The sequence below is a fragment of the Gouania willdenowi genome, unplaced genomic scaffold (genome assembly GCF_900634775.1).
Source record: "Gouania willdenowi unplaced genomic scaffold, fGouWil2.1 scaffold_10_arrow_ctg1, whole genome shotgun sequence".
NCBI lineage: Eukaryota > Metazoa > Chordata > Actinopteri > Blenniiformes > Gobiesocidae > Gouania > Gouania willdenowi.
In genome coordinates, this window is record NW_021144857.1 from 680,431 (window position 1) to 694,672 (window position 14,242).

A 14,242-nucleotide genomic window follows, 5' to 3' on the forward strand; every position below is an offset into this window, starting at 1 on the left:
AGTTTGTGATGACACTGCTTACTGATACCAAATGTATACAGTCAAACTATTAATAGTAAAATAATTGGGGTTCTCACCTACAGTAGGCTTACTAAACCAGGATAGTGAGTGCAAAAATGTACAATTTTTTTTACATCAATAAATGATTAATAAATAAATGTACATGTACACCGACTGCACATAACTTAAGTATGGAGTACATAGTCTACACGGATGGTGAACTTGAGCAGGCTTGTTCATCTTTCTTTGAGCAAAAGCGTGTTGGCACTACTTCCACTGAGCTTTCCAAAGAGCTCTTCTGCAGACTCATAAGGAACACCATGACGAACATGATATCCATTGCAAGAGCACTACAAGAATCTAGGTACCCCTCCAAGCATGAGGTGGATTCTATGGCGAAGAGATTAGTGGAGTACTACCCCATGTTAAAAGACAATGTATGTCTTTTGGCTCAGTATCTGTGTAATGTTACATACAGTATTAAGTTTTATTTAATCTTGCAGAGGCATGTTGCCAAGAGGCTTATGAAGAGACTCTCAAATGTCAAAAGTCCAAAGAAGGCTTCTACCCCTTCAAAAAGACGTCGCCTAACATTTGAGAAGGGTGACTCCAGCGATTTTGATGGAAACTCCACCACATCAAGTCAAGCATCGACCATCATTCTGGAAAAGTCACCTACTACAACTAGTACTCCAGAGCCCCGTCAGGAAAGCAGTGAAGATGAAGCAGGTTCAGTGTCTTTTCATTTATTCACCGTTGAATCCTTAAAACCTACAACACCTTTTTATGCCTTTCAGTGAGTTCTCCTGACCTGCTGGACAGCCAAAAGAGCCAGAGTAGACACTACAAGACCCTCCAAGACATGTACAAGTCTAAAAAGACAAACAAAGCAGCTGTAACCCATTTACTCAACCTGGAGTTTGAAGCAAGAAGAGGCTTCATCACATGTGGTGTTCTGAAGGAGCCAGACAGACCAACAAAAGTCCTAGAGGCCTATCCCTGTTTCAAAGAATTGGACCATGTAAGTAACAAAGCTTCTACCATACAGTATGTTGTAAATTTAGTTGCATTTTCACATACAAATTACAACATATGTATCTCTTTTAGTTGTTGAAAAAACATGCTATTTACTTTGTGATTTATGGATAAATATTTGCAAGCCTAAGCCAATGTATTTGTTTTAAGGTTTTGGATGAGGTCCAGAGAATTGTCCAACCCAAGAACTCAAACTTCATTGCAGAGACTATGGTGAGAGGGGAAGACTTCTTTTCCAAGGTCAAGTTCTATGGAGTAATGAAGAAAGCCATGAAGCTTCCCAAGACACTCAACAGTGGTGAGATTGCATTAGCAAGTATATAATAATAATAAATTAGTATAGATAAAGGTCAGAATAGATGCTAATGTTTTTGTTTTTTTGCTTTGTTTTTTGTGATTTCTTCAAACTAGCGGACCATGCCTTAGCAGTGTTTACGGCTCTTCCAGACCTCTTTCCATCTGGTGTATCTCCACCCAAGAAGTTGGGCCCTTGCAGCGAAGCCTTTTTTCATGTACTTAAGGTGAGATTTTTTTGCTTTTACTTTATTGGTAAATTGTTTTGTAGTTGTTACCTTATGTTGGGGCTGCTGTTATAGCAAAAAACACACACTGACAATTTATTTTCTCATATTGATCATCTCAATTTTTTATTCTAATGTTTTGTCATTTAGACAGCAGAAGACCCTGAGGGATATCTCCAACAGCAACCCCTGTCTTCCCCAGTGCTGCTCATTTCCAATGACAACTGCATAATCGCAATTGACAACACACCGGTGACCACCTTTGCAAGTACCAAGCTGGACGAAGGACTTGTGTACCTGATGGCCTATTACTATGCCTTCCACCTCACATACCCAAAGTGTATTTCAACACTGCTCTCAGTGCTGCAAACTGAGATTCTACTGGACTCTATCCATGACCGAGATGCTACAAAAAAGCCATTGTTGAGTGGAGGTCCTTCACTGAGTGAGTGTATCTATTCCCATTTCTACTTGTGTTGGAGTTGTTATTTCAAAACTTTGAGTGTTTGTTAAACAACAGTTATGTAACTTTGACATCTTAATCTGACTTGTTAAAGTACGTTCAAGGCAAAGGTGAAGGCATTACCAAGTATAAACCTTTTTGGCATTTTGACATGTCTGTTGTGAAATCCTCTGTGACCAGTAATGAATAATGTTCACCTTACAGTGAATACATTTTTTTTAAATTAGAAATCCTGTTTTTAAAATGGTCTTATTTTAAGATAATTCTCCTTAAACTGTGTCTAATATTAAGTGTATTGATGCTTAAAATAGGTACTACATCAGTAAAACAAGTAATGTTATTAGCAAACATGTCTTACCCTATTCTTGAAATCTAGAAAACTTTGCTTAGATCAAGACACAAAAGTTAAATTTTTAAGATTTTCTTTCCCAAAATAGGAATATTTTCCTTAAATATTAGTATTTATTAAGAACATTTTGCTTAAATCAAGCAACATTTAAGTAAAATGCCCCACAATTTTTCACTAAATAAAATTTTTTTTCTGAAATTATTCAATTTTTTGAGGACATTTTGCTTATTTCTAGCTATTTATTTGCTTAAATTTAGTGTTTCTTTCTTGTTTTATAATAAGAAAAATATTCTCGAAATAATAATTTTTAGCAAGAGAAAAATGCTTACCCCATTGGCAGATTTTTTTGCTTAAAATAAGACAAAATGTCTTATGTGAAGATTTTTTTCCTTGTTTTTAGTAGGGCACTTTTTGCAGTGTACAATTCCTTTCCACCACTTTTGCATCTAATGTCACATATGTTGACCAATTACTGTCACTTTTATCCTTTTTCATCGTATTTCATGATTATTTTTGCCAATTTAACCACATACTCCATTTGTCATGCCCATTTTTGAAAGTTTAAACTAATTGCTCCAATATTGACACTTTGAAAACACTTTTTCTGTCCGTTTTTGTCCATTCTAATTTGCAACTTTTAACCAATTTCTGTGGTTTTTAAAATCCCATTTCACAACTTTTTCCACTATTTTTGGCCATTTTTATTTCTGATTAAAACAAGGATTTACATCTTTAAGATGACGATATACTATGGCCCAAATAATAGTAAACATCCTACATAACAGTGAATATTATTCAGATAAATAAATACATGTGTTTATCACATAGAACGATGGACCTTCATTTTGCTGACTTCATGGATGGGGCCCCTAAATGCTCTCTCTCTCTCTCTCACACACTCTCACACACACACACACACACACACACTGAGTCACTGTTTGCTGTGACCACACCAAATAAAACATGGAAAGGTAAATTACAAAGATGAATCCAAAGTTAATTTCTGACACAAACTCTCTACACCATAGACTGTAAACACACATCTCCACTACGCATCCTCAAGTTGCCTTCACTGACTGCCAACGCTGTAGGAATTAGGAACATCTACAACGGACACATCCAACAAACAGCAGAGCTGTTACAATATAAAGCTATTATGCTAACAGCTAACTTATATGATATTGTGCAGTAACATAACAGCTGTATATGTGTTTGTGTCTATCACTGCATGATGCAGAATAACTGCATTTGTTTGTCTAGGAAATAATTTTTAACAAATTGAATTAAAGTCACTTCCTGTACATTACATGAAAGACATGCTGACACAGCAAAAATAACTAATAATTAACTATGGAGCATGTTATTACATAAAACATCTACTTTAGTGGAACTTTTTTCCTGTAATTTTTTAATTAATATAAAACCAGAATCAGGAAAACAGAAAAACCAGAAACAGGAAAAAAATAAAAACCAAATACAAAAAAAATTGGGGTATTTCTGATTGTTTTTTTAAATCAAAATAACAATGGTAACACGTTATATCATTTTGTTTGTCTTTTTTACAAAGTGCAGTTGATTCTATATCTATATCATAAAAAAATCTGTGACTGCAGGTGACAGAACACATTTTTGTGGAGGTACGTCTTTTAAATTAACGCATGCCTCGAGATGCGTTCAAAGTCCCTGGAAAACCCAGAAATTTGTAAAATATCCCCACACAGCCCTGACACCACATGAAAACAAAAGAGGACATGTCTAAAACCACACATATGGTCACCATACATGTCATCATTATTTAATAATGAATAAAAAAAATAAAAATGCAGTGTTATGGTTTGGTCACGATTTATAAAGTTTTATTATGAATATATGGACTTTTGGTATTGTTTACCATATCTGCATTGATAAAGGAACCTTGGGATGAAATATTATTTAAAACATATTTTCAAATAAATATCAAAAGAATATTAATTCACTCAAACACATCGGCAACCTTTGCACACCCAGAAACACAATATATTATGACTGTAAATATCATGTCTATTAAAAACTGTATATTACAATAGTTGGCATATTAGCCACACTTAGCTATAATAGAGCTTTTCATCTGTAAACCCTTCTTAGAAACCAATGATTACACAATGTGTTGCCTGTTATCTCACGCTACGAGGTGACTATTGTTGGAATTGTCCCTGTATAAATAAAGTTTCATTGTGTAATGGGGGTTGGGGAGTTACTGGGGAAGTTTGAATAACAGTGAATTGACCAAATGTTTATGGAGGGAGAGTAAAGTGACCGGGTGTGAGCACCCCTTAGTTACCAAGGAGGACAGCAACTGCAGAAGTCACAAATTTATTACAAAGATTAAGGTAAAACAGATTAGAATGCACACAAATTAAAATCAATGTATGCTAAAATCCATTAACAATGTGGGCTAAGGAACGAATAAAGTAAGGGAAAAAGTCACTATCCACGATAAAGTGCAATGTGCAGCTACACCCAGGTCCTCCGCTCTCTCTTGTCCCAAGGCGGTAGATCCCTCTGGTCACCGGCTCAGGGTCCCGTGAAAATGCAAAACATAGGCCAGCACGGGGGTCCGAGACTACGTCCGAAGGAGGGGTGTTGCCACGTCACTACAGGGCAAGGCAGAGTTCCCCTCTGCCTCTGCGTGTATGTGGCTCTTAACACTCCAATCAGTCTCGATATTTCCCGCTGGCTCCAGTCCTCCACACGCTGGGACACCTACACAGAACAGCTATCGGCAGTCAAACGTCCCACAACAATATCCCCGATCTGACTTTGTCCAACAAGTGTTACTACGTTCCCCAAGAGTACTCACACGGAAGGCAGAGTCCTCCTCTGCCCCTGCGTGTATATCGCCTCGCAACACTTGTGATCCCCGGTGCATGTGCCGTCCTGTGCCCTGGGAACCTGGTGATGACCCACAGCTTCCCTGCTGCTCCTTCTCCTGTCTGTCATTTTTTCCTCCCTCTGCTCCTTCTCCTGTCTGCCCCTTTTGTTGTGCTCCAGCCACAGGTGCTGATTAACCTCAGGTGTGATGATTAGCCTCAGGGGTTGGACATAGTCATGTGATGGGGTTGATCAACTGACAGCATGTGACTGGCAAGGTTCATAAAACAAAAGCTAAAAATGCACTGCAAAAATAAAACCAATACAAAGCACACTAAAAACACAGCACACAATACAAAATAAAATTCCATTACACAGCAGGATCACAATTGAATTAATATGTGACTTTTGACAAATAAACAGTGGTTGCAAATATCAAACTACTTATGTGTAACTCTATTGTAGTCCAGTCATCACATTTATAAACTATCTTAGTCATCTAGGATCTGTGCACCCTCAGAAAATCAGCTGCTCACATTATTTTGACCTGAAATCATCTGATTTTCCACCGTTTGTAATTCTTCTCCAGTCTGCATTGACTCCTCCCACCAGAGCGTCATGTTTAAGGGAAGAAGAAAATGAAAATGGATGATTTATTATTCATTTTATTTATGAGTTAAAAATGCAGCTATATTCTGAAAATGAAAAAAGCATTTCTGTTAATGGATTTTAAATTGAATTATGGTACAGATATACTTCCATAGTTTATACAGTTGACGTAGCGTTCTTATTCTCTATTACAAGTTCACAGTTGTTTTTGTTTGCAATGCCTTTGAATAAGTTGTTTTGTGCCTGACTTGGCTAGCTACGCCACAAGTTTTCCCTCAGTGTCCTTAGGTCTCACATGTTAGATGGACCTTGAACTGAGACATGTTTGAATACTTTACATTGTAGTGTTGCACAAATGTTTGATCATTTTGTTTTTGCCTTCTTCACGTGACAAATCACAGCACTTTATACAGCAGCATATTATGTGTTTTGTTCATTGCTGTTGGTTTTGCTTTAAAAAAAAGTCTTAAATTGTCTTAAATTTGACATAAAAAGTGTGCAGCAACCAGTGTTTCTGGTGTACGGTTCATACTGTTAATAAATGTTGATGGTACTCATACTCCTGGTTGTGATTCTGATAAGATGTTTATTCTAAGAACAAAAACTGGTTTTAAAATTTTGGTTTTAGTTTTAATATAGATTTAGGTTTATTTCAAAATGAGTCAACTTGTATCAAGAAACAGCTTAATCATTTTTCACTAATGCTGAGTCATTGTTTACTTAGATTAGTTGTTTTATTCTTGTTCCGAAGCTTTCATTTGCAAAATTAAAAAAAACAAACATTTTTTTTAACAAGAATAATTTGTTTTTCAGTATATTTCACTTATTGTGCTGTAGGAAGTTTGATTTCAAGTAATTTAATCTATTAATCAGTCATTTTTGCTTATTTAAACCCTTTATAATATTTATCAGGACCTTCTTATTTTAGAATTTAACATATTTTTTTCAAGATTTATTATTTAGTAAATTTAACTTGCTGCATGAACAGATAATGTCTCTTGTTTTAAGAATTCTCCTCAAATGTAGTGTTTTTTTCTTATATTTTATCTCTAATTTGCAGCAAAGGCTTTGTTTTTAGATCAAATAGAGAGCAGCAGCTTTTCTTGGACAGTCCACAACAACATTAACTATGATATTGGTCAACAGATGAACTCCTCTGTCCTGTTGGTTAGGACAACGTGTCTAACAATAAAAGCCCATCATCACAGAGCTTCATTTGGACATTTCCTGATTAGCAATCATTTATTAGCTTTAGGTTTGGACCAGACGTGGGCCACACAATACTCAGTCTAGTATTGGCCACACCCCAAAGTAAACGCTCAAAATGAAGGAACAACACACAAAATAATAGCAAAATGAACAAAAGGACAACAAAAGTACACAAATTTACTGTGGAATTTCACAAAATGACCACAAATATGCACAAAAATTCTGGAAAATACCCCAAACAAACATGAATAACTTAATAAACATAAAACAAGAAGAATACACAAAGACCCTGTCCTCTGAAACTGGATTTCCTCTTCTCTCTCTCTCTAACTTCCTGCATTTAACTCAGACGCTGGCTAACTTCTTACAAGGCTAAATCACCATGGTAACTTAGGCTGAACACCTAACCTGGTCTGGACCAGGTTATGTTCTGGCTAGAATCTGAGCGAGTACTAAAGCTCCGCCTCCTGACAATCAGTTCTCTTAGAAAACAAGCTGTCCAATAAAAGGAGGATCATTGTGAACACGTCTGTGTTTGAATCTGATGTGTTGTTGACAGGAGAGAGAATATTTATCCTTTATTTACCATCACATCCTATAGGAAACATATAGATTTATATCTACATTAGTCAGCTGATAAAACCTCATTCATACATTCATGTATTATGTTGGTGACAGAGAGCCTCAGTTCTGTTGATATTATAAAATATAAATATTGTCCACCTTATGATGTAGGCCAGGGCCGGCCTTCTCACACATTGTGTTCTTTGATTTTAAGATTTGTGTTACTGACTAGTAAACTAGTAGTAAACTAACAGAAAGTAGAAATGTCCTTGTCCTGCACCATTGTTGTTTTTGTTCCCTTGAGACATTTACACTATACCTGTAGGTGTTGTATTATAATATAGTGCATTATTCTAAATGTTAAAATATAAAAATATAAAAAAAAATGTTCAATGATTTGTTGTGTCACAGAATTGCATTGTTCTGTCTTGATATTTAAAGTAAATATGTGCTAATCACAACATTAATTCTAATGAAATTCAGTACATCTACACGTCTGCTATATGTTGTCACCACTAAAATGTAGTATTTTTTTTCTAGATCATCACTAACTCAGGTTGATCCAGGCTGATTAAAACCATTCCATTTGAGCTGGGACATGAACTGATCCATTTATTCACACATTAGTTCTTCTAATGTCTTTAAACACTTTTATTGATACACACAGACCTGGTCAGAGCAGGTTACACTCCCAGTTAGGATCATGGAAAATAACATTTGCTCCATCTCAGTATCTAGTTTAGACTTTTTTTAGACCTGTGTCCTGGGTATGATGGGTTAATGAGGTGAACAGTACTCAGCCATGTTGGGAAGTCTAGAAATCACACAGCAACTCACCCAATCATTGTGGTCTATGCCAGAAAATACTACAGACCAAGTATTTGTAGTGTAGTCATAGCACTCAACAATTCTGTTTCCTGCGCGACAAGAGACAACAAAGATCTTCTTGTTCATCACTGCAATGTCAAAGTAACTGTGTCTGTGGACCATTTCAGGGACATCGTACCAGGTGTTGGTCACTGGGTCATAAGCCTCAGCAGACTTCAGATCTCTGGACCCATAGCTTCCTCCAACTGCAAAAATGTGGCCCATATATGCAACGACTCCAAGTCCATACCGAGGTGTTCCCATGGGAGTGATCAGTGTCCACTGGTTGGTGTCTGGGTTGTAATACTCAGCAGTATTCAGTACTGTATTATTCATTCCTCCACATATGTAAATCTTGTTGTTCAGTGTGGTGCAGCTGGCGCTGATCCTCTCTTCATTCATTGATGCAATGAACGTCCACTGGTTGATGTTGGGCTGGTAGCGTTCAGCAGTTCTTAGTGAGGTAAAATCATCCCTGTAGCCTCCCATAGCGTAGATGTATCCCTTTAGCTCAGTAACACTCATTAAGGCCCGTGACTCCTGCATTGGTGACATCTCCTGCCAAGTGTGTGTGACTAGGTTATACCTCCACACTCTGTTAGAGGGGTTGGTCCATCTTGAACCACCACCCACAATGTAGAAGCATCTACCAAGGAAGACAGTGCTGTAGACGAATAAGTGAGTCATGGTATCCTCCAGACTAGGATAAGTGTGAACTGTGATCCAGCTATTAGTTCTGTAGTCAAAGGCCTCTATGGTCTTAGAAAAGAATCTAAACATCAGTAAGACGGCATTTGGCAAGCGACGGCAAAACAAGGTGTTGTTGATCCCAGACTTAGAGCAGAGTAACGAAGGTTGAGACATGACTTTAAGGGTATCAGAGACCAGGAGGTGGGACTCAGGGTTTGTTTTTACCACATCATTGTTAAGCACATTGTCTGTGATGTAACTTTTGTCCATCAGCCCCAGTCGTACCTTTGGTATCAGAGTAGAAATGGCTCCCTGTCGTTCCTCAGGCATGTGGTTTATCCATCTTAAAACACTTTGATAAACTGTGATCTCCTGGGTCACAGTAAGGTCATCCTGACCCAGGATATCAGCCAGCTCCTGCACCTCAAGCTGCAAAAACTCTTCACAGAGTGAAACTTCCTCAAAATTCTCACAGATAAAGTGAAAGGCCTCATACTTCAGTTGAAACAAAATGGGAATATACCAGACTTTAGTAAACTGCCACAGCCCAATGCATTTTTCCGGACAGAGGTGATCCTTCAGAGCTTCAAAGCATGTTTGTTCCAGACTCTTTACATTGAACTGATGCACTTCCATCATTAGATCAAAAATATAACTGTTGTCAGAGTGACAGAGATAAAGTAAATTCACTGAGTCCAAGGGGTTTGTAGGTTATAGTGTCTCTCTCAGAAGGGTTTCCCTCATTAAAGAATACTCAATATGCTGCTGAGTCCTTTGATGTGTGACCAACTCCTGATGATGTCATCAGCAGAGTGTGATGATGTCACAGTGAAATTCACACTGACATTCCTTCTGCTGGCTCCTGATTGGTGGATGGCATGACAGGTTCTGCATTCTTTGATATGTGTGTGTGGGTGGGGGGGGGGGGGGGGGGGGTTGTTTCAGCTATCAATCAATCAATCAATCTTTTATTTGTATAGCGCCAAATCATAACCAATGGTATCTCAAGACACTTTACAGTAGAGCAGTCTTAAGGACGGACTCTTCATTTTATGGATACACACATATGCATATATACGTATATACACATACATATGTATCCCACACCCAACATGAATTCATCATGGCGGCAAGGAAAACCTTCTGTTAAGCAGCAGGAACCTTGTGTGGATCCCATTCCTATGATGAACAGCCATCCACGTTATGCTGTGTTGGGTGTGTGCAGAGGAAAGGGTGGAGACAGAGTTGTTGAGACTCTGTAACTCCACACTGAGGATCCCACGGACCTGCAAGACAAAAGCCAGAAGGAGTACAGGAGCAAACACACAAGGGAAGAAGCAGACATAGAGGGAGTGTTAGAGAGAGGAATGGGACCCTCTCCGGTCCCTCTCTAACCTAAATGACCTCTCTCTTAACGCCCTCTCCAACCTCTCTCCAACCGAGCATGCCAGACCCCCCCCCCTGGCAGTCTATGCCTATTGCATCTTAACTATGAGCTATGAGCTGGTTCCTAACTAAAAGCTTTACCAAAGAGGAATGTTTTGAGCCTAACCTTAAAGGTAGAGAGGTTGTCTGCCCCCCGAACCGTGGTTGGTAGATGGTTCCAGAGAAGTGGGGCCTGATAACTGAAAGCTCTTCCTCCTATACTACTTCTAGAGACAAATGGAACAACGAGTAGGCCAGCATTTTGAGAGCGTAGTGTTCTGGGGGGATTGTATGGCACTACAAGCTCCTTGAGATAGACTGGTGCCTGTCCATTTAGGGCTTTATAAGTGAGAAGAAGAATCTTGAATTCTATTCTATATTTTATGGGAAGCCAATGCAGAGAGGCTAATACAGGAGTAATGTGATCTTGATTATCAGATCCGTGCGTGTACATGTAGAATGATCCTTTGTGAGTTATAAACATGACAAACAGCTTCATGTGTCGCTACATGCTACGTCCTGGTTGAAGCTACACTGTTTAAGGCTCAAACATACTCAGGCAGACACCAGTGAAGCACCAAATAAATGTAAAACTCAGATTTTAGGAGCGTGTGGACGTCTCTGTGTAGTTGGTGTCACAGTAAACACTGCTCAGCATTGTATCCACCATCAATAAATGTAACACACCTGTATTTCACCTCCTGGTGAAACAGAGGAGAGATGAACACCAGCTTAGAGGACAGACTGACAGACCAGCTACGACAGTAGAAACACCTTTAAAACACGTCCCAGGAGAACAAGGACTACAGACAAGAGCTAAGAATCATGGGACATGTAGGATTTTAATGAAAACTACTACATGGTGGTGTTCTCCAGTCTGTAAGCTCTGAGGAGAACAGACTGTCTGCTCTCCTCAGAGCTTATATACATGGACAGTTATTACATACACACGGGCAGCATCAGGGGCAGCTAAAGGGCTGCAGGGGTCCTCAGGTAAAGACTGGAGCATCCGTCCAGATCGCCTGTATTAAATAGATGGTGAGGCTGATGTATGTCTTTCTGGATTATTCAGATCAAAAAACCCGTGAACATCTGGAAGTCCCTTTGTGTCCAAGTGTGCAACAATTATTACGATAGTATTGATTAAAAAATGAAAAAACAACAGAAAATCCCCCTACATTGTTGAAAACGGCGCGTAGGGGGCTCCATCACTACAACATTGGGGTCCCCTACGCTCAACAGCACTGGAGAAAACCCTGGGAGCAGCTGCAGGATAATCCACAACACCAGTGAACAGGTGAGTTAATAAAATCTCTTAATAAGAGGCATGGAAGTGAAGTTGAATTATTAATAACAGTAAACAGTTTAAGCAGCTTTCATTCACTGTTTATCACTGTTGAACATATCAATAGTACCATCTGATGGATATCCACAATCTAGAAGTGATGCTGATTGTCCCCAAACACAGTCAATACAGGGTCACAATGAGTCTGTGTATCTGGTTTAGTTAGTGTTCAATGACGTGTGAAAGTCAAAGTGAGTCAGGTCACACAGAGAGGAGAGGTGAACAATTAACCACCTGCACCTGTGCTGCCTTCACTCAACCTGGGATTTTCTGGCTCCTGCTAATGGTTGAATATATTCTACTGTAAAGAAGAGACTTTGATAAAGAAGTGTTTTAGATCAAACTAGTTCAGCTCTTTCTGATCAATCTAAACACTCTTCTAACCTGGATATCAGGGATCATATGTTAGGGTTTCCTATAGAGACTCTATTTTCCCACACTCTCCTGGGGAAAGTGAATGCACCTCATAATGAAATGCAGAGCAGCTGATGGAGAAGCTGTGAATGTTACAGAATCTGTTTAGAAAGATTTGAAGCTTTTCAGAGAGCTAACATGCTAATGAACCCTTGTTCACTCCTTTATCTTTACATACACTTGTACACTTCATGTACACAAATGTTCCATCTCATTAAAGTGCAATAAAATTGTACTGCATGAGTTTTTTTTTTAACTTCTACTGCATCTCTTCAAATACTTCAGAACTGTCCATAGATATACAATTTATTATCATTTTCAAACCCTTTATATGTTTGTATGAAGTTTTTTATAATGAGAACCTCTGATATTTTAAACAGCAAAAACACAATATATGAGATATCTCCAAAAAATAAGGTGCAAAGTGAAATATGTTTGATGTTAATAATACAGCCTAAACCATGACAATTATTGATAACAGAATTGATTTTAATGCATTGTTATTTTTGACACAAGGACAGTTTTAAAGAAAAAAATAACACTTGTACTCCTGTCTACAAACCTCTGTCTCATAAAAAGGCAATAAAAATGTAATCCATTAATATTATTTTTGTTTCCACTGCATCAGATCTTTTCAACTACTGCAGAACTATTCATAGATATACAATTTATTATCATTTTTAAACAATTTTTATGTTTGTTTAAAGCTTTTGTCACGAGAACCCCTGATTGTTTCAACAGGAAAAACACAAAATATGCGAGAGGGGTCCAGCTGCAGAACCTCCATGCCCCTGGCCCGGAAGCTAACCCTCCATATATGAGTTCCTGCACAGCAGCTTTTCTCCTGAAGGTGGCAGTAATGCAACATTTTGGGTGCCAACTGCCGTCAACAACCAAAGAAGAAGAAGCTACTCTTCTTCTTCTATTGTTAGACGAGACAGTAGTGGTACACGTGTTTCTCGGAACAGCCTTGCTCAGAACATGGTAAGTAAAGAGTTTTGTTTATGTTAAATTATCGATAAAATTATTAATTTTCAACGTTTGCGGTGTTCAGACGAGAGGGGTCCAGCTGCAGACTTTTACTATTAGTTTCTTCAGATGATCTGTTGATGTAAAATACAATCACAACATTAGCACAAAGCATTTTTTTTAAATGAGGCTGAGCTAACGTGGGCTATTTTTCTTTAAAATAGGTAAAATTTTAAAGCTTTCTATTATGTCATGCCATTGAAATTAGTCGCAAGGGTTAATTTTGATACCAGTAGATTGTAATTACAGTCGTAATCGAGTGTGTTTTTATAATAACGGTTTCACAGTTTACCCTGGGAAATATAACAATATCGTTTGAGTTATTATTGTATTAATGTGTCCATTAAAAAGGATGGCATGGTTTGTCTTATTTAGCAGAGATTCGTCATAATGTAAATTGAAACTGTACACATTTTAAATGTAGATTTGAAGGTTTTGTGTCGATTGTTACATAGAAATCATTCTCTGACCAATGTTTGTTATAAATCCGTGTATCATATTTCATATTTGCCAAAGTACGTGACCCAGAAGTGAACTCTCATCCAGTTTGGTTTGATAAGATCGCTGCTTCCAACTGTGCATCAGAAACGTGTCCTTTTCACTTTAGCTGGTGTTGGACACAGAACCTCCTCACAGACATTTAGGAGGATTTAGAGACTCCTAAGTGTTGCAGAGCTAAAGATATCACAGAATGTGTAACGCTTTACTTCCGGGTCACATTCTTTGACCAATCGGTGATGGAGAAAATGAATAAAGGTGTTTGTTTTCTGTTTTTTCTTTTCTGTACTGAAGCAAAAGAGCTTGAATTTGAAAAACAAGGCGTTTTTTTGTTTTTTCATTTTGGTTTTGGAAACAAATATCAAATAATGAGT

The 14,242-nt window shown here is 38.0% G+C and overlaps 1 protein-coding gene across 1 annotated transcript in view; it reads left to right on the forward strand.

Annotated features, from left to right (window-relative positions):
* Nucleotides 1–329: 329 nt before the first annotated feature.
* Nucleotides 330–14,242, forward strand: part of LOC114458386 (NACHT, LRR and PYD domains-containing protein 12-like) — a 49,082-nt gene continuing 35,169 nt past the window's right edge. Inside the window, 6 exon segments of the mRNA XM_028440763.1 lie at nt 330–437; nt 504–729; nt 798–1,021; nt 1,186–1,333; nt 1,759–1,896; nt 5,091–5,338. Coding sequence (XP_028296564.1) covers nt 330–437; nt 504–729; nt 798–1,021; nt 1,186–1,333; nt 1,759–1,896; nt 5,091–5,338 — 1,092 coding nt within the window.